Genomic DNA, 20,423 nt, shown 5'->3' on the forward strand with positions numbered 1-20,423 from the left:
CACAGAATTGGAAGCAGGCTCCAGGCTGTCAGCACAGAGCCTGACGTGGGGCTCGAACTCGTCAACTGCGAGATCATGACCTGAGCTGAAGTCAGACGCTCAATCGACTGAGCCACCCAGGCGCCCCTCCCTCACACTTTCAGAAAGCAGAATGCTGACACCATCAACCAGCCAACCAACCCTTATAGAGCCCGTGCTGTGTGCCAGGGACTATCCTAATTATTTTGTATTTTTGACTCGTAGTTCTCCCAAGAACCTGGAGGTAGGCATTATGACTCCCATTTTGCAGATGAGAAAAATGGGGTTCAGGATGTTCTGGGATTTGTCGAGGGTTGCATAGCTGAAGAAGTGGAGGGGCCAAACCAGAGCTCAGGATTTCTTAGTCCCCTTCCAGTGGCTTCTCTGTTGGCCCATTCATTCAACAAATATTAACGGTGGCAGGGGTTATGTTGCTGACGTGCGGGAGCAGGAGTGAGATGAACCAGGGCCTTGGATCCCTGAGGCCAGCCGCCGTGGATGTGGGAGGCTCCTCCGGTCTCCAGAGGAAAGGAAACAGGGCTTCTAGGGACAGTTTGCCTCTTAGGGAATGGACGCCGGACCCCTTGCCAGGAACCCTGGATACTCACCAGTGGGGCGGGGGGTGCCTTTAAAGGCCTGGAAATGACATGAATGATCCCATTGGAGGCAAAGATGTCCCACTGAAGAATGGCTCTTCCGTCGACAAACCTGGTCTCCTGGGGAAATGAGAGGAGGAGAGAGGGAAAGGAGAGGAAATGAGAGGAGGGCTGGCGGAGATCTGTGGCCATCTGCCTCTTTTCCCCACACGGGCAGCCCCTCCATGGAAGGAAGTCGCTCAGTTTCTCTGAGGTCCTGCAGTCTGCGTGTCAGACCTGTTGCTACCGACAGGCAGCGCAGGACTTCTGCTCACCATCTGGACAGCCCAGAACACATTAGTTGCCCTTGGGCCGAAAGGCAGATCTAATGGCTGCAGGGAACCCTAGGGGCCAGTCTGTCCCGCCTGCTTGTCTAAGAGATAAGAGCTCAGAAGGAAAATGGTTTGTCTAAGACCATCCGGGTAGCAAATGGCAAACCCTGAGCCTCTGAACTTCGGGTCCACTGCTCTACGCACCACCCCGGGCTGTTAGAAAATGGATTTTCAAGTGATCTAGTCCCCTGCTAGTCAGAGCGTGATCTACTGTCTTGTGGTGGTGCGTATCACTGAGAGTTCATTAGAAATGCGGAAACTGAGGTCCCCACGGCCCACCTACTGAATTCAGATCTGCATCTTCCCAAGTCTCTAGGTGATTAAATGCATCTTAAAATTTGAGTAACCCTGGTCTAAACCACTAATCTTCAAGCCATTTGTCAGGTAAAGATGACAAAGCAACACTCTTTGGGCACTTGCCCCACGTCATGAACGACTGTCACACGCTGCAAGCGTTAATCCACGGACTCCTCACAAGTGCCTGTGATTCCGGTGCCACGGCGGTCACGGTCACCACTACCGCCACCACCAGTCACCATCACCATCATCACCGTATCACCACCACGTTAGTCGTCAAAACTGACGCCATCACCACCATCGTCCAAATGCCATCGTAACCGCCATCATCGTCACCGCCATCATCACCCTCACGATCGTCGTCAATATCCCCATCGTTGTCATCACCACTATCATCAGCGCCACCATCAGGAGACAGAGGCGGAGAGTCAGAGAGCTTTAAGAACGGCTTCACGTCAAGTTCCTCACTCATTACCAGCTTCTGGGGCTGGCGGTCAGCAGTGATTTGCCTGTCAAGGGGCAGGGGCTGCCTAAGGGCGTGGTGTGCTACCAGGTGCAGCTAATACCTTCCCTAGACTGCAGGTTTAGAGTTTACGTCCGGTCCGCGTACTAGTCGCCAGCTATTAAGCACCTACTGTATGCTAAGAGCTTTGCATGTATTATCTCCAGTTCTGCCAGGAAATCCAGAAGATGTCTCATACCAGTTGTTGCTGGTCCTGGCTAGAGGAGATGAGCAGCTGGCTTCCCAGCTTAGTTTGCAGGACGGTACCGTTGACAAGATCTTCGTAAAAAAAGACGCTGACATTGGCAAGGTGGTGCTCGATGTCCCGCCCAGACAGCGTCTGAGAGGAAAGGAGAAACACGAGAATGGTCTGTAGAAGTCAAGCAATTTTGTCTTTAATAATAAGGATGACCCAGGAAAAAGAAATCACTTCTCATGGCCTTGGTTTTCTGCTTCCGTGTGGAGGTAAGGAATGTCAGGTTTTTCTCAGGCTTCTGCTCCTCTGGGCTCTTGGCCAGAGGCTCACACATGGCTAGGCTGTGGCACCGAATGTCATGTTCGTGAAGACTGGGTCTTGAGTGGGTAACAAGGGGCCGAGCTACACTCCTCTCAGCCCTTGGGTGGTCCGGGGCTGGGGGGCGGGGGGGGGGGTGCTGTCAGAGCCTGCCGCCGGCCACCTGTGTGGAACTGCCAATCCCTTGGTGACGTGTCGGACGTTAGTGTGGCAGACTGGTGACATCAGCGACTCTGGTTGTTCCCCCTCCTGCATTCTTGCCCTTCGCCTTGGAACTCTGAGTGCTCCCCGCTCTGACTTTGGGCTCAGCCACATGATCCGTCCGGGCTAAGGGCACGTCAGCCAATGTGACCGACGGGGGGCTTGGAAAGTGCTGGCAGGACTGGGCTCACTCCTGATTACCGCTTCCTGCCAGCACCACCAGGACATGCCCGGGCTGGTCTGCTGGAGGACAGGTGGCCCGTGGGGCAGAGGCCCAGGCAGGTCGGCCTCGGCCAGCCGACAGGCCATCACAGACACGCTAACGTGCCTGGCCGAGACCAGACCCTCCAGTTGACCCGCGGACGTGTGAGCTGTGTAAATGTGCGGCCACTGAGTTTTGGGGTGACTTGTGGTGATAGATACTGATACTGTCTAGAAGTACTTGTCTAAGGCACAGACACCAGGCACCGCCTCACCTCGTTTTCCCCCAGCCCGCCGTTCTGTGGCACAAAGAGGGTGCTGCGGATCGATAGGTCAGTCAGGTGTTTCAGAAATGCCCGGCCTCTGGCCGAGCTGTTGGAATAGGCCAGCACTTCCTGGGGAGAGGAAAGAGCGATCGGTCCTGGTGTGCAGGGTTATGGGGCACCACCCATCCGGACCCTTCCTGACGTTGGCCCCCGCTCAGGCTGCGTTTCTTCTGACTGCTTCTCCGGAGAGCCTTAGGGGCACTTTTTCTTTCCTCAGTGAATCCTATGGGCCTAAGTCACAGCCACATCACAAATAAATAAGTTTATTCATTTATTTTGAGTGGGGTTGAAGCAGAGAGAGAGGGAGAGAGACAGAATCCCAAGCAGGCTCCATACTGTCAGTGCAGAGCCCGATGTGGGGCTCAAACCCACAAACCGTGAGATCATGACCTGAGCTGAAATCAAGAGATGGAAGTTCAACCTGCTGTGGCAGCCAGGCGCCCCCACAGACATTCTTAACATGGCCGCCTGTGCAGTCCTTTGACACATGAGGTCGAATCTTATTGAAACCTTGCAATGGTCTGCATTTCACTCAGAGGAAAAGCCAAAGGCCTTACAATGGCCCAGGAGGCCCAACCCATCTGGACCCTGTTGCAGGGCCCCGCTGGCCTCCCTTTCCCTCTGCTCCAGCCACACTGGCTTCCTTGCTTTTCTTCAGACTTGTGCAGCACACTCTTGCCTTTCATCCTTTGCCCGGTTGTTCCTTCTGCCTGGAATGTTCTTGCCTCAGATCTGCGTGGCTAACTCCCTTTCTTCCAATCACTCTTTCCTCAAATGTCATCTTTCCACCGAGGCCTTCCCTTATCACTCTGCAAAATGGGCACCCACAGTATATATAATCACCTTCTAGTACTCAATACTATTTACTTATTCTGTTTACTGTTTACTTTGTGTGTCTGTTTGGTTCACTGATATATCGCAAGCACGTGGTAAGCAGTCGCAAATACTTGCTGAAACATTATAAGAACTACGTAGTTCAACTTTGCCATTGTGTTGACAGGGCTACTGAAGCCCAGAGAAGTTACGGACACACAGCCAGTGGGTTTTGTTCTGACACTGTTTTCTCTGAAATGTTGGCACAAGCCAAGCCCATGCACCACAGCAACATGAGTTTGAGTGTTTGTCTTTGGTGCGTTTATGGTAATCCTGAATGTCAGAACCGTTAGATAGATACTGTTTGGTCTATGGATAATGACTCACCATTTTGGAGCTCTTGGTTTAACTTCTGTCCTGATCCTGTAAGCCCTATACTTATGCCCAGTCCCCTCTCCTTGGCTGTGCCCTTGACCTTGGGAAGCCTCAGTTTCTTCATCTACAAAATGGGGATAATAGCAGAAGTGACCTCACGAGGTCGCGTGAGAATTTATTCGTACTAACAAGTGTTTAGCGAGCACCTTCTATATGCCAGCCACAAGGCAGAGAAACTCCTTTCCCTTAGGGAGCTCACGTTCTGTGGACTGAGTTATAAGTGCTCTGAAAGGGTTCATACATGCACAGTGCAAAGTAAACGCTCAAGAACTGTTAGCTATTCTTGTTCTTTTTCTTAGCTTTGTTCTTTGATCAGTCAGCACCAAATCCTTCTCCAACTGGAGCTTTCTCTTCATTAGGCCTAACTTGTAGAACACTGAAGTGACTGTAAGTGCAACGCTAAGTGCGAGTTGAAAGTTGACTCCACGTTGGTAAATTTGGCTCACTGTCTGATCACCAGGTAGGCCCCACTAACTGTGCCCTGCCCTGTCCGCGAAGACAAGAGAGTGTCTCATTCCTGCAGATCAGACTCTTAAGCTGCTCTGGATGCAAAAAGAGACCATGCCAGCTAGCCCCAGTGTGGCAGTTTCCACGGGCTGGCCACAGTCTAAGTGCGTTACAAATACTAGCTCATTGATGAGGCTGGTGCTGTCATCCTCTCCATTTCCTCCATCCTGAGGAAACTGAGGCCCAGAGAGGAAAGTAACTTGTTGAAGGTGGTGCAAGTAAGTGGCAAACCCAAGCTTCAAGTTCTGGCAATGTGGTCCACTGCCCGTGCTCTTAACCATGACCGAGAGCCTTTGGCTTCTTTCAAGGACTTGCCTCTGTACTAACTGCCTTCCTCCCCTGAGGCAACCCAAGCAGACGCGGTACGTACCCTCAGGAAGTTTGTCAGCGAGGGGAAGGACATCAGGACCTGCAACAGATTCCCACTGCACGAGAAGCCATCTCCCACGTAGCCAACCTTACAGGTGCAATTCACATCTGGAGGGCAGGGGTACACAGGGTCCCCCTCCGGTGAGGCAGGGGCCGCGGCGGCTCCAGCTCACCCTTGGGGATTGGCTGGCGAGGCTGAGGGTTGCTCAGCGGCTACGTGGCCAGAATCGGAAGCGTAGCTGGGGTGGTTACCTTTCATCCGATAGCAGAAGACGTCCCACATTTCACTCTTGTTGTTTCTTGGTCCATAGTCTATAATTCCAACGACACCGGAGCCACAGTTCTGGGAGGAATAGGCTGTGGGGTAAGCAACCCGCCCGCTCTCCAGCCAGCCTGCAGAACACAGGTGGTACTTGGCCTGTGGGGGACACACGCGGCGGTGATCAGTGGGTCAGCTACAGTTGAGTGTTTGGTGTGAGGTCCTCTGCCTCATGTCTGATTCTCCCATCGGACTGTAAACTCCATGGAGCCAGGGTGATGGCTCATTTTGTCTATTGTACCCCTGTGCCTGGAACACAGTAGGTTCTCATTAAATTGTTCTTGATCAATTCATTGAATGGATGAAAGCGGTACTCTTTTTTTCTTAGAGGGACCCATGTCCTTCACACTCATTTCTCTTCTGTCCGTTCTTGAATTAAGATTTCCTATCAGTCATCTCCTACCTGGTTGTATCCGAGAGCTGGGGCAACCCCCTCTTATGACCTTCACAGCCCCTCCAGACATTTCGGAGAAGCTCCGCTGTTTTGTGGGTTCGGGGAGCTCGTCGGCCTGTGGTTATTGATCTCTTTCTGGTTTTTAGCTGTGACACATGCACTCCCAGTCTGTGCTTCTGCCTTGGTGGATGAATGTCATGGCAGAGAACAGACGTCTGGAGTAAGGGCTGCATCTGAGTACCGGGTCTGCCACCTCTTGGCTGGCTGACACCGGGCACATTACTTAACCTTTCAGGGTCTCGGTTGCCCTGTCTGTAAAATGGGAGGAGTGACACCTACTTCCAGGGATGCTGTATAGATGGATGGTATTGCCAACAAAGCACCTGCACAGCTCGAGCCACGTAGTACGTGCCCAGTGGACATGACACGTTGATAGTATTGCTCTAGGAGGACCCTGCATTCCCCTCCAAGAAGGCAACAGCCCAAGTCTCCCTCACGCTAAGAAGAGGCTGCACCCTGTCCCCTGTAGCCCCTGCCTGCATGGTACCCACGAACTGGGGACCACCTTCTGAGCGTAGGAGAGCTGGTTGTAGGTTGCCATGGTCGCGGCTTCGTTGGCACAGGCCTCTTTGGCTTTGTCAAAGGTCAACTTATACTGGCCCAGTGGGGAGCGTAGATGGAACACTCCAACGGTGGCGTCTAGAGAGGAAAAGAGAGGAATTGTCCAGGTCAGCCGCCTGGTGGACAGGACTTCCAGCAAAGAGCTCTCAAAGCCGAAGGCCAGCCATATCCCAGAGCCACTCCCCTTCCAGGGATGTCGAAACACAGCATTTAAAGTATCTATCTCTTTTCTGCAAACTGGTGCAGCCACTCTGGAAAACAGTATGGAAGTTCCTCCAAAAATTAAAATATGAACTACCCTATGACCCAGCAATTGCACTACTAAGTATTTATCCAAAGGATAGAAAATGCTGACTCAAAGGGGCACATGCACCCCGATGTTTATAGCAGCGCTATCAACGATAGCCTAATTATAAAAATAGCACGTTATTGTAGAAATTTGGGCAATACAGAAAAGTAAGAAAAGAAATAAACAAAAATCACCTATAATTTTACCCCCTAAAAATAATTTACTCCATGGCTAAATTTTGGTGTACTTCCCCTAAAGAATTTTTACTTTCTTTTGGTGACTTTTTATTTCGATATAATTTCATACTCTTCTAGTCTTTTTACCTCTGTGTTTACATGTCATATACATTACAAATGTGGTTGCATACTGCATATAGAGTTTTTAGAAGTCTTTTTTATTTTTATTTTTTTAAGTTTTTATTTATTTATTTTGAGAGAAAGAATGAGGAGAGGAGGGGTGGGGGGGGGGCAGAGGATCCAAAGTGGGCTTTGTACTGACAGTAGAGAGCCCAAAGCAGGGCTTGAACTCACAGACTGTGAGATCATGACCTAAGGCAAAGTTGGAAGCTTAACCAACTGAGCCACCCAGGTGCCCCCAGAAATCTTTTTTTTTTTTAAACTCAACATTAAATCATGATGATTTCCCCATATTATAAATTTTCTTGGGCAACATGATTTCCCCCTCAATACTTAAAATTTAGTAATTTTTGTGAACTTTACAGACATGAAAGTTTTTGCCAAGGACTCTATGTTTTTGATTGCCACTATGCCCTTAAAAAGGTTTTCTAGCCATTTCTCCCCTAAGACACTGAAAGATTTATCATGTTTACTGGCTGATATTTTAGCCAGACAAGGAATGCAGAGACCACAAGTAGTTCAAGAACCAAGTCATGTTTTTACACTGTCAAGTTCATTATCAAATGCCCAAAAAGGGCACTTTCTTCCCCCCAAAAAGAGCTGAGTTCAAGATCTTCTTTGACTCTAGCCTAGTAGCATGATCCACAGGCTACATGATCCTGTCAGCCTTGGGTCTGAAATGCAAGCACTTAACAGCATAACAGCTTGGGTAAGGATGGATAACCTTGTCTTCTAACTAAGACAACACAATTCTTAACAGTGCATTTGAGTGGACGTGTAACAGTATATTTGATCATCCTTTAGTGTTAGATATATGTTATTTATAATCTTTTATGATGTGAAATAATGCTGAGATGGTACGTTTATCTTTATTCCCTCTTTAGTTTGTTTCTGGAGGATGGGTTCCCTGAAATGGAGCTACCGAGTCTTGGCATGAATTTAAAACAATTTTTTTAGCTTTTTGTTAAGTTTATATTTATTTATTTTGAGGCAGGGGGAGGGGCAGAGAGAGAGAGAATCCCAAACAGGCTCCGTGCTGTCAGCTCAGAGCCCAGCGTGGGGCTCAAACTCATGAACCGTGAGAGCACGACCTGAGATGAAATCAAGGGCAGGACGCTTAACCGACAGAGCCACCCAGGCGCCGTAGAGCATGAATTATTTTAAGGCTCTCAGCACACACTGTCACATTGGTTGCCGCAAAGGCTGCACCGGTCTGCCCTCCTCTGACCCGGGAGAACGGGCACATCCTTCTGAGTGTGGGATGGCTCTGTAATTGTGCCACAGGGAAAGCTGGGGCCTTAGCCCAGTGCCATCCTGTCTTGCTAAGGGTAACCGCTCAGCTACAACAGAAGGTGGGTCCAATATGATACCTGGTCACTTAGTAACACTGCCAACACTTTCTTGGCATTCATGAGCCAGCAGAAGAGAAGAGCCCCCTGGAGAAGATGGATGAACTGAATAAGTTTCCACCTGTGATTGAGCCATGGAACAGGCAGGGCTGGCCGAATGGATCGTGTCCTCCAGAAACAAGCCAAGCACCTTCTAGACTTCCTACTTCTTGAGGCAAATGACCCACAGATCAACGTCCCGGTTCCAGCTGCTCGTTTTGGCCCCCATCCTAAACAGCAATTGCCTGTAGAATCTCTCTGCTTGGCAGTTTTACCTTGAACACAGAATGTCCCCAACGGAGCTTCCAAACTTTGTGCCATGTTCCCTCCCATCTGCTTTAACCCAACCACCATTGGGTTTGCTCTCTCGAGATCGAAGCCTTACGTGACTGACTTGTCCGCACTCTCTATGCCCACTGCGTGCCTGAGCTCACCCCTCTTCCCAGGCGAGACCCTGTTACCTTGAGGTCATTGCCTTGACAACTTTCAAGTCTCTGCCACAGTCCCAGGCCTCTATTAAGCTTCTCTGAAGACTCCCTCTCTCATCTTACCTAGAGATCTCTCCCATCCCTGACTGTTCTTTGAAATATTGTGGTGAATATACATAACATAACAATGTGCTTTTTTGACCATTTTAAGTGTGTAATTCAGTGGTATTAAGTAGATCTACAATGTCATGCAATCATCGCCACTATCCATTTCTAGAATGTCTCCATCGTTCCAACCAGAAACTTGGTCTGCATTAAATAATGACTCTCCACCCTCCTCCCTGCAGCCCCTCGTAACCTCTATTCTACTTTGTCTCTATGAATTTGCCCGTTATAAATACCTTATATATGTCCACAATATTTATCCTGTTGTGTCTCGTTTATTTCACATGGCATAATGTTTTCAACTTTCATTCATATCACAGCACATGCCGAAATTTCCTTCTGGATAATATCCCACTGTATGAATAGGCTACAGTGTGTTTATCCGTTCATTTGCTGATGGTCACTAAGGTTATGTCCATTTTTCGGGGAACATGGGAGTACAAACATCTGTTCGAGTCCCTGCTCTCAATTTTCCTCTATTCTTGCTCTCTCACTGCACTATCCATATGAGATAAACTGCTGTCTTCTGTTTTATTACTTGCCTTTCCTTGTCTTATTAATTTAAAAAATGTCCTCAGCTACATGGGCAATCTCCTTGCAAGGAGACAATATCATATATCCTATGTATTTCAGTTGCTTACACTTCTTCTATCTCATCCTCAAAAGGGATTTGAGGTGTCTTAGGATTTGATACATGTTTATGGACCACATGCTTGTGTCCCGCCCCCTGCCGCAAATTCATAGGTTGAAATCCTAACTCCTAATATGTTGATGTTAGGAGGTGGGGCCATTGGGAGGCAATTAAGTCGTGAGGGTAAAGCTCTTTTGTGTGGGATTAGTGTGTGTGTGTGTGTGTGTGTGTGTGTGTGTGTGTGTGTGTGTTTAAAGTAATCTCTATGCCCAACATGGGGCTTAAACTCATGACCCTCAGATCAAGAGTCACATGCCCTCCTGACTGAGCCAGCCAGGCATCCTGGATTAGTGCCCTTATTAAAGGGACCCCAGAGAGCTTCCTTAGCCTTTATGCTGCATAAGGACACAAGAAGATAGCAGTCTGCAACCCAGAAGAGAGCCCTCCCTAGAACCTGACCATGCCGGCACCCTATTCTTGGACTTCCAGCCTCCAGAACTGTAAGAAATACATCTCTGTTGTTTATAAGCCATCCAGTCCATGGAACTTTGATGTAGCAGCCCGAATGCACTAAGATAGTACATAACGGGTGTTAAATCAGTAATTATTATTGAGCTATGGAAAAACTGCTTCACTAAAATGACCGTGTCTGTGAAACAAACCCAACCCAGTCAGAGACCTCCCATAAATCCTGATTGGCCAGAGCACATAACGTCCTGAGTTGCTTTCTGAACCACTGAAACCCTCCCTGCGCTGGCTCAGAACTACGTGTGTGGCTGGGTCCTTCGTGGATTTCCTCTGCTAGGTTTCAAGATGCCCTGTTGTCTGAACCTCTACACTTCCTGCTTGGCTTTTTTACTTGACTGCGTGTGGTGATTCTTTCATTACACCTGTGAGCTTATTACAAGCCATTCAAATCATCCTTGGAAGGAATGCCGTAAATGCCAATCGATGTGTATTATCAAAACAACTGCTAAGAAATTGTATCTTCGTGTGGCAGGGGCTTCCTCTCTGTTGTTAAACCCTAAACTATGCTCCTTAGATTCAATTTCGATCAATGGTTGCTAAGCAACTTGGGGAAAGGGCGCATCAGGAAAAGTCAGGACAGATGACCTTTGTGCTCCATCCAGGTTCTAAGGCTCAGGGTCCAGATCTGAGTTTATTCCACTCCTCCGCTACGGAAGCCGGCTACCTCCTTGGGCACTGGGTCCTGGGCAATGCCTGGGCTGTTTGGCCGTGGTTTTTCATTGTGTTCCCCTTTGCTTTTGCACAAGTCCCTCCCCCAAGCCTGACAGAGACTAGGGTGCTTTGAGGGGCGCCTGGGTGGCTCAGTCGGTTAAGCGTATGACTCTTGATCTCATGGTTTGTGAGTTTGAGCCCCGCGTCGGGCTCTGCACTGAGGGCACGGAGCCCACGTGGGATTCTGTCTCTCCTTCTGGCTGCCCCTCCCCTGCCAGAGCGCTCGCTCTCCAACAAATAAACATTGAAAACCTTCCCCTAGCCTGACAGAGACCAGGGCGCTTTGGGCCAGCAGCCCCGGCCGCACTGACCTTGGAAGTGGAGGTCGGTGCAGCTGGCAGCGGCATGGCACAGCCCGTTGTCCTGCAAACAGCGGTCCACCGGCAGCCGCTCCGGCTCGCAGTCCAGCCCGTCTCCCACATAATGACTCTTGCACTCACACCTGTGCTTGCCCTGTGGGGACAGCGGAAAAGATGAGACGCCCCTCTTCTAGGACCCCGGGACCCCTCCACGCTCTGCGGGCCCCATCCGGCACAGGAGATGCTCAGCAGCACCAGGAAAATGCCTCTCCTGTCCAGCGGGAACAAGGTAACGGCCACGTCTCAGGTCCGCACAGGCTCATGAGGAAATGTCATAGCTGAAATGTCACCTCCTCCGAGAGAGCGTCCCTGGCGCATTAAATAAAGCAGCTGTCCCAGCCCTCTCCAGCACACTGGCCCAGTTTATGTGCTGCCCCACTCTTGGTGCTTTCTGAAAGTATCTCGTGCATTTGTCTCTGCACTGGGCATGACCCCCTCCCTCCACCCCTGCATAAGCTCTTTCTTGCTACGTCCCGGCACCTGTGACGGCAGACAGTAAGTGCCTGGTGACCACTTGCTGAATCAGTGAATGATCTCATTTAATCCCCATGACAATTCTGTGAGGGCTGTATTATTATTAGGCTCACTTAGCAAATGAGGAAACTGACACTCGGAGAAAGTAAGTAGCCAGCCCCGGGCCACAGAGTGTTAAGTCTGGGAGCTAAGGCTCAGGGAGGGACTCCAAGTTCAATAACGGACTTTATTGTCCACCATCTTCTCTTGCCAATGGATAAACAGGGCACCAGGGCACGGATTCCACCCTCCATATACATTTAAATTTATTTATTTTGTGTGTGTGTGTGTGTGTGTGTGTGTGTGTGTGAGAGAGAGAGAGAGAGAGAGAGAGAGAGAGAGCGAGCAAGCATGCATGCAGGGGGAAGGACAAAGAGAGAGAGAGAGAATTCTAAGCAGGCTCTGCGCTGACACAGTGCAGAATCCAATGTGGGCCTTGAACTCACAAACTGTGGGATCATGACCTGAGCTGAAATCAAGAGTCAGACGCCCAACCGGCTGAGCCACCCAGGCGCCCCCGATTCCACTCTAAAAAGCCTTGGGTGAGGGCGTGAACCTGCACTTTTCCTGCCACTTCTCACCAACATTTTTTGTTTTAATAAGCTTTTAATTTTGGATAGTTTTAAATTTATAGAAAAGTTGCAAAGATAGCAGAAAGAGTTGCCATATACTCTTCACCAGGTTCCCCTACCTTGCCTTCTTAGATAACCATAGCACATTGGTCAAAACTAAGAAGTTAACAGTGGCACATTACTATTAACTAAACAATAGGCTTTATGTGGATTTCACCAGTTTCCCCCTAATGTCCTCTTTCTGCTTAGAATGCCACTTTGCATTTAGCCTGCAGACCTAGCAACACACGCACTGAGGCGGGAAGGAAGTTGAGGAAGAGGCCGAACATTAAGTGAGGTGAAGCCAGGCTGAACAAGGTGCAGAAGGGCTCCCATCCTGGGGGCGGGGGGTGGGGAGGGACGAGAGACTCACCGGGCCGGTCATCTTGCAGGTGGCATGCTCATGACACCCTCCGTTGAGGCCGTCGGCGCAGGGGTCTATCTCTATGCAGCTGCGGCCGTCCCCCTTGTAGCCCTTCTGACAGCTGCAGGAGACCCTCGTGCCCTTCTGGGAACACTTGGCGACCTTGGCACAGCCCCCGTTGTTCTGTTTGCAGAAATCCACAACTGCAGGAGCAGAGGGGAGACAGCTCATTTAAGCACTGTCTGTGCAAGGTGGGCTTCAGATGGGGGCATGGGCAGCCCTGGGATCAGTGGCGTTGGGACATAAATGGTCCCCGACATATTGGGGCCTTCTTTCCCCATGCCCAGTGGCCTCTGTGCTAGCCTTTGCAAACACTGGTATCCCGTGGCTGATACCCTCAAAGACCAGGCCTGATGATATCCGCCTACCTCTGGCCCCTTTGTCATATACCTCTAGGCTCCATTTGGGTAGTAGTTTTAATGTTAGGACAGTTGTGTGTGTGTGTGTGTGTGTGTGTGTGTGTGTGTATGCGTGTGCAGAGTTAGTGCACTCTTGAGTATGGACATCATTACCCCTATTCTACAGATGAACAAACTGAAACACAGAGAATTTAACTGATCTGACAAAGGCAAAACAGTGGTAACGTGGTAGGGCTGGGATTTAAACCCAGGTTGGTCTGGCCCCAAAGTCCATGCATTCCCCACTGTGTTGTGCTACCCGTTAGGACCTTTGTTTTCACCATCTCCCAAATTTCAACCCAATACTAGATTTAAGGGGTAGCTGGAAAGCCATCTGATTTCTCTTGCCTGGCTTTATGCCTGGAGTCGTGGCAGCCACTTGAGACTTTGAAAGAATAAACATGAGGACAAAAGGCCTTCTCCGAGGATAGCAGAGTAGAAAGACTGAACCTGGGTCTTTGGTGCCATTGTTGAGTGACCCACTTCCTGGCTGCCTTGTAGCAGACTACAAAATAGCAGGTATAGCAAGAGCTCATTTCTGTAAAGCAAGTATCTCTATTTGAATATTTACTCATGAAAGAAGTTAGAAAGTACATGGGGCTGACACTAGTAGGTTTCTCCCAATGTCAATAGTCTCCTTTTTCTACAGCAATGGAGTTTTAGCTGGGCTCATGGCTGCCCAACTGAAGACTACATTTCCCAGGCTCCTTTGCAGCTAGGTCTGCCGGATGATGAGGTTCCAGCCAATGCTATGGGAATAGACAAAATTTTTAGCAACTTCTAGGTGCATCCTTAAAGGGAAAGAAGTTTGCCTCCTTCCTCTCCTTCTCCATCCTGCTGCCTGGGATGTGCTGATGGTACTGACCCTCTCAGGCCAGGCAAGTGAACGATGGCAGAGCAATAAGATAGAAGGAGTCGGGCTCCCAGATGTCCTTTCAGACCTACGTTAGCTCTGGATGCCTCCATTCAAACTATTATATGAGATAAAAATAAACATCTAAACATCTGCCTCGTGTATACCACTGTTCCTTTGGGTCTCCGTGTGGGTGGAGCTGTATCTTAACTACTAAATACAGACATTGCCAAATTCAGAGTGGTTCTCTCCAAGTGATGAGTGTAACTACTAAAAAAAATTTTTTTTTGAATTTTGACGGGTGGGGTAGGGGCAGAGAGAGAAGGAGACACAGAATCCAAAGCAGGCTCCAGGCTCTGAGCTGTCAGCACGGAACCCGACACGGGGCACACATCCACAAATCATGAGATCATGACCTGAGCCAAAGTCAGAAGCTTAACCACCTGAGCCACACACGCAGGTGCCCCAGTAAATGTTTTTTTGTTTTTTTTAGTATTGTGATGTAATTTCTGAATTTTTTTAAAAGTCCAGATTTGTGGAGTTACAAAAACACTATAAAGTAAAGTGCCTCACTTTGAGTCTGTGCAGCGATTTCAAAACAGTGACCTGGGAGGTCGGCAGGTCAAGCATGAGTAAACCCACTAAGGAAACTGAGTCGCAGAGAGGGTAGGTATGGGCAAAATGGCCCAGGCAGGAGTGGAAGGGTCAGGAGGAAGTCCGGGCACTCAGACCATGTCCCGCTCCGCTCCCGCACTGCCCTGCTGTTTCGCACGCGCGGACAGGACTCACCTGTGCATGTTATTCCGTCCCCTTCGTAGCTCAGGTTACACTCACACGTGTTGTTCTCCTTGCAGGTGGCATCAGCTGAACAAGGAGGCATGCACACTGGGGGCAAAACTGTAAATAAAGAGGTCCCTGTTCATCACGTGCCTGTGGTGGGAAGACGTGGGACCCTCTAAGACTCGCTCTCCAGCCTGTCACTGAGTTTCAAAAGTGCCCCCTCACAGTGGGAGCACAGGGTGATTTGCAAAGGTTCCTCGCAGCCTGCGGATTCTGAGACTCCAGATTTGCTCCTTAATATTAAGACATTAACCCTGAAATGTTACTCAGATTAAAATGTAATATGTCACCTTTATGGGCAACCAGCTACAGCTTTATACCTCAACAAGGATGAATTTGGCAGAGTAGCTCTTTGGCCCTAAGGGCACAGGGATCCAGAAGGAGATGGTTAAATCAGAGGAGAAATTCCATGGCTTTCTGAGGGCACCACTAAGCTTGGGAGAATTCCAGAGCTTTGGTGCATGAATAGGACTGCAGTGTCAACAGGTAGCAGGAAGCCATGGGGTGGTCAGGGGAGGGGGCAAGGTGGAGGAAGCTGAGCTAGGGGATTCTGGAACCTCAGGTTGCTTAAACCCATAGGAAGAACTTAGTCGTGCCCTTCTGCCCCCTGCGATTCACAGTGGAGGATTCACCCTTCACATCTCGGGCCTTCAACCAGAACACAGGGCTCTGGGTGGACGGGAGGACCTTCCACCAGAACACAGGGCTCAGAATGGACTGGAGGCCGCAGAACTCTGGCCGCTCACGATCCCAAGGGAGCATGATTACAAGGGGCCACAATCCTAAGGACCATGATCCTGAGAGGCCATGATCCCAAGGGGCCACGATCCTAAGCACCATGATCCTGAGGGACTACAGTCCTAAGGACCATGATCCCGAGAGGCCATGATCCCAAGGGGCCATGATCCTAAGGACCATGATCCTGAGGGACCACAGTCCTAAGGACCATGATCCCAAGAGGCCATGATCCCAAGGGGCCACGATCCTGAGGGACCACTCCTGCCCAGTCCTGTATCATTTGCTCGAGGTGGGCCCTTCCATGGTTGCAAAGGACTGCATGCTGGTTTCGTGGGTTTGAGTTAAATCCATTCACCCAATTTTCCTGCAAGTCCCCAAACCTCCCGAGGCCCAGGGCCACATATCCAAATCATCTTTTCCTTGTGGAAAGGGAAACACCTGCTCTGTTTTCTTTAGGTGTCACTCAGACCCCCAACGTCAGTTGGATGCTCTCAGAGGGGCCGCTGCAGCACGGTGCTGCCGCCAGCTGACCACTCCCATGACAGACCTGTCTGAGTGTCGCAGAAGCGCCCCGTCCACCCCGTTTCGCACAGGCACTGCCCGGAGCCCGCGGTGCCATCGTCACACTGTCCGTGGTCTGAGCAGCCACAGGCTGTAAAGCAAATTGGAACGTGGTCAGTAATCAGTGATCAGGCATTGAAATCCAATCGGCCAGCTCTCTGACCACCCGTTGGCTGTGCTGTCCGTGTGGGGGGCACCATTCCTTCAAACGCTGCACAAATAATATATTTGGTGGCTATCATGGGACAGACATGACTCGGCAATGAGGTTACAGTGAGAAACAGAAGACATAAGGTTCCTGTTCTCAGGGGCTTACAGTCCAGGAGTAACTGGCTTTGAACATGTAATTACAAACACGGTGAGTGTTATAAGCACAGAAGTAGAGGGTGTCATGGGGTTTGTAACTGAAGACAAGGGGGAGAGAACCTCATCGGGGGCCTCCTCACAGAGAAATCCATTGACAGTGAGATCCTCAAGGTATGGATCAGTTCTTCCCCTTCTTGCCACCTTGATGGAGGACGATCATCCCAGCCCAGGGCACCACCGGGCCACCTAGACTGTTGCATTCAGTTCCCTGGTGTCGGCCCTGCTTCTGCTCTTGCTCTCCTACGGCATATTCTCAGGGCAGCGGAAGCAACACTTCCAATGTGCTCATGAACCCCTTCCCCTCACCGCTCCCCCCACCACTCACAGTCCTTCACTTAGAAGAGATGTTGTCTATTCTAAGGGCTGTCTCTGGCCGAGAAGCTCTTATGTTACCTGGCCGCTGGTGACCTTCAGATTTCATTTCCTTCCTCTCTTTCTCTTCTTTGCCCACTCTGCTCAGCCACCCTGGCTTCTTTGCTGTTCCTTTCATGCCAGGCCCACTTCTGCCTCAGGACCTTTGTGTTTGTTCATTTCTCTTCTAGGAAATCCATTCCTCTAGTCTGCACCATACCATACAGCAGCCCTTGCCACAAGCGGCTATTTAAATTTAAATTAATTAAAATTAAAAAAAAATCACTTCCTTAGTCACACATTTTGAGCGCTCGGTGGCCACACATAGCTACTGGCTTCCATTCCTGATAATAGAGCTACAGAACATTTCCAGCATGACGGAAAATTCCTTTGGACTGGGCTGTTGTTGGATGTCCCTACACCGGCCCCTCACCTCTTTGAGGTTTCTCCTCAAATATTCCTGGTGTGAGATGTCTTTTAAAACAGTGCCTCCTTTCCTTCTCCATCCCCATCACCTGCTTCTTTTTCTATCTTTATAACTATCTTTGTTTCTGCAGTTTTAATCTGTTTCCTCCCTTTGAGTGTACGTTCCTTGAGAGCCGGAATTTGGCCCCCTTCCAACACCACTGCATCCCTACAACTTAGGACAATTCCAGGCTTCTGAAAAAGTCACTTGGCCTCTTTGTGCCTCAGTTTCCTCATCTGGTAAGTAGGGATCGTAACAGTACTACCACAAAGGGTAGTTGTGAGGATTAAGCAGTAAAACACACCTGCCTTTGTGCGTAGGAGGTGCTCTAGAAACATTAGCTACCAATATTAATAAGGACTCTAAATTCATGTTGGTTGAATGAATGAATGAATGTTGTTCAGCCACAGCTTGTCATGATGGCTGCAGGGATGTGGATTTCACTTCTGGAGGTGAGGCTCTTTCCATGGATGGAAACCGGGAGACATCCAGGGAGGGAAAAGCATGTGAAGGCAGGCAGATGGGAGGTGGGTGGACGGGGAGAGAGGTGAAGAGGGATGTTTCTGGGCCTGGCAGGTGGCGTGGACGAGGACAGGGAACACAGCGGCCGAACAACAGGCAGGGGGAGTGGGAGCCACGAACGTACGCTGACAGTCAGGCCCGAATCTCCCGGGCAGGCACAGCTCACACGCCGTCCCGTTGAAGCCGGTGTGGCATTTACACTCTCCTATGCCCGAGTACTGATCGAGGCAGACCCCCCGGTTATTACAAGGGGCATCCGCTCCTCCAGGGCAGGCTGGAAGAAATGAAATGGCAGTGACTCGACAGCTCCCCAGGCCCAGAACCTCTCGGCACCTTAGTAAATGTGCTGCTGACCTGCCCTCAGCTGCGGGGCTGATATCCACTGGCCCAGGAAGACCGTGGCCCCGGGGACTCACCCACATAGTGTCACCGGTATTTGGGGCAAGCCAGTGGCCTCTGGAACATGAATTTAAGTGTATCTGATAGCATTCTACCGAGGCAGAGCGATATGCTGAACCAGGCACTGTATTTAGGGGTTAGGAGCTCTGGATTTGAGTAGATCTGGGCTGAATTTGTCTGAGCTTCAGTTCTCTTAGCTCCAGATGGTGATGATGGTGACGACACGGTGCCCACTTGATCTGTCTCACATTGTGACTGAAGATCAAATAAGTTACTGTAACTGAGAGTGCTTTAAAAAACATAAGGCACCGAACAAGTGGAAGGGGTGACACTGGTTTTTGTGAAAAGCGCACACTTAAGTGATGGAGTGTAGACGGACACTGGGTGACTGCGTGTACACCCTGCCCCGGATTTTCTTAACCGGACCACAGTGAATGGAGTATCCATGGTGGTTGAAACCATGGCTTCGGGAGACACTCTGTGGGACCTTGGGCTTGCTGCTTATCCTCTCTCTGCCTCTATTTTCTCATCTGTAAAATGGACATAATGATGGCATCTACTTCTTAGAGGTCATTGCCAGGTTTAAATCTTTTTTTTTTTTTAAATGTTTATTTATTTTGAGAGACAGAGTGTGAGCAGTGGACGGGCAGAGAGAGGAGAGAGAGAGAGAGAGAATCCTAAGCAGGCTCTGACAGCACAGAGCCTGATGGGGGGCTTGATCTCACGGTTCAAGAGATCCTGAACCGAAATCAAGTGTTGGACGCTGAACTGACTAAGCCACCCCAGGCGCCCCTTGTCACCAGGTTTAAGTGTATTGCCATATATGGGAAGTAGCACTCAATAAATGTGCTTAATTAAAACAATGTGTGGCAGATGGGAAGGGCTTTTCGTTATTCAGCTATTGTTGATGTATAACTGGCTAGAAGTTCTGTCTATGTAGAGATTTCAGGATGGGCCAAAGTGTTCTTTGGCAAGGAGCCCTTTCCTGGCGAGGTAAGAGAGGGAGGTTCACCCCATAACAGGTATAATGGCATCCGAAACATCATGGTCACACAGCACAGCACTGTGCCAAGGTAGAATTCTCCTCGATGCATTTAAACTCATGTGCTAATCAGTATCATGGGCTAGCTTCAGAAATGAAATGTGCGGTTTCCAGCAGCCTGGAAAATGTCTTCTGATGACAATCTACACACAGTAGAGTCTCAACTCTGTAAGAAACAGAATATGACAAAAGGAAAAAGGAGAAGGAAAGCTACCCAGTTCTTTAGAATGACTGCTTTGGGATCTTTTCTTAGAGGAGGTATGAAGAGCCATGCATTCGACCCCGCCCCCCGCAATGTCTGTGCTTTCACAATGCCGCGCAGTGATGGGACAATCAGGATCCCGAGGTGGTAAGAGGCGCCCTCACCCTGACAGTCTCGCCCGAAGTAGCCCTTGCAGCACCTGGGGAGCCGAACCACCATGACGCACTGCTCCCGGCAGCCTTCCACGTACCCTCTCAAGGACAGGTAGTATCGACACTTCTGCTTCACTCCCTAGAGGAAGAAAGTGATCCAACCCTCCGCCTTCCACCGCCCAGACTTGGGCTCTTTGGCTCTAGTCCGCCCCCAGTGGAGGAACCTGGGTACTGCCCAAATTGAAAATGGGACTCAATGGCCCGAGCCCTTTACAAAGGAATTCTTTGCTTAGGGGGATAGATAGGCAGATGGGTGGGGGAGGGGACAGAGCTAGAGTCCACAGAAAGATTTCTCCCCAGGTTTAAGAGGAAGGACTTGTTGACCCTTAGAGCTGCAGAAGTTTGAGGTTTCTTGGAAAGAGAGTGGGGTAGAGGTAGCTTTCCATCATGCGTGGGGTCTGTGGCAAGGCTCCCAAATCATCAGCAGGGAAGGGATGAGTTACATTTTGTTTTGCAGGGGTGTTTTTGTTAGGGGTTTTACCAGTAGAGGAGAGAGAAATTGGCTTTGGAATAAGTGAAAAAAATAAAATAAAATAAAAGCAATATTTAGTGAGTGCTTACTATGTGCCAGGCTCTGTACCCACAT

At 49.7% G+C, this 20,423-nt stretch overlaps 2 protein-coding genes across 4 annotated transcripts in view; one reads left to right on the forward strand and one right to left on the reverse strand.

The window, feature by feature from the left end:
• Nucleotides 1-15,243, forward strand: part of NT5DC3 (5'-nucleotidase domain containing 3) — an 88,228-nt gene extending 72,985 nt beyond the window's left edge. The window contains exon 14 of the mRNA XM_053895984.1: nucleotides 14,993-15,243. Within this exon, the coding sequence (XP_053751959.1) occupies nucleotides 14,993-15,041 (49 nt within the window). The 3' untranslated portion in view covers nucleotides 15,042-15,243. The remainder of the gene's footprint in view (nucleotides 1-14,992) is intronic.
• The window catches only part of STAB2 (stabilin 2), a 164,681-nt gene that overhangs the window by 6,363 nt on the left and 137,895 nt on the right, over nucleotides 1-20,423 (reverse strand). For all 3 annotated transcript variants that reach the window (XM_053895983.1, XM_053895982.1, XM_019446618.2), the window contains 12 exons: nucleotides 19,790-19,916; nucleotides 18,107-18,256; nucleotides 16,264-16,368; nucleotides 14,928-15,035; nucleotides 12,837-13,030; nucleotides 11,292-11,433; nucleotides 6,429-6,562; nucleotides 5,403-5,568; nucleotides 5,152-5,258; nucleotides 2,976-3,095; nucleotides 1,984-2,124; nucleotides 627-734 (listed from right to left, as the gene is read on the reverse strand). In XM_053895983.1, coding sequence (XP_053751958.1) covers nucleotides 627-734; nucleotides 1,984-2,124; nucleotides 2,976-3,095; nucleotides 5,152-5,258; nucleotides 5,403-5,568; nucleotides 6,429-6,562; nucleotides 11,292-11,433; nucleotides 12,837-13,030; nucleotides 14,928-15,035; nucleotides 16,264-16,368; nucleotides 18,107-18,256; nucleotides 19,790-19,916 — 1,602 coding nt within the window. The remainder of the gene's footprint in view (nucleotides 1-626; nucleotides 735-1,983; nucleotides 2,125-2,975; nucleotides 3,096-5,151; nucleotides 5,259-5,402; nucleotides 5,569-6,428; nucleotides 6,563-11,291; nucleotides 11,434-12,836; nucleotides 13,031-14,927; nucleotides 15,036-16,263; nucleotides 16,369-18,106; nucleotides 18,257-19,789; nucleotides 19,917-20,423) is intronic.

This window comes from Panthera pardus, unplaced genomic scaffold (assembly GCF_024362965.1).
Source record: "Panthera pardus isolate Hobbes unplaced genomic scaffold, ASM2436296v1 HiC_scaffold_6, whole genome shotgun sequence".
NCBI lineage: Eukaryota > Metazoa > Chordata > Mammalia > Carnivora > Felidae > Panthera > Panthera pardus.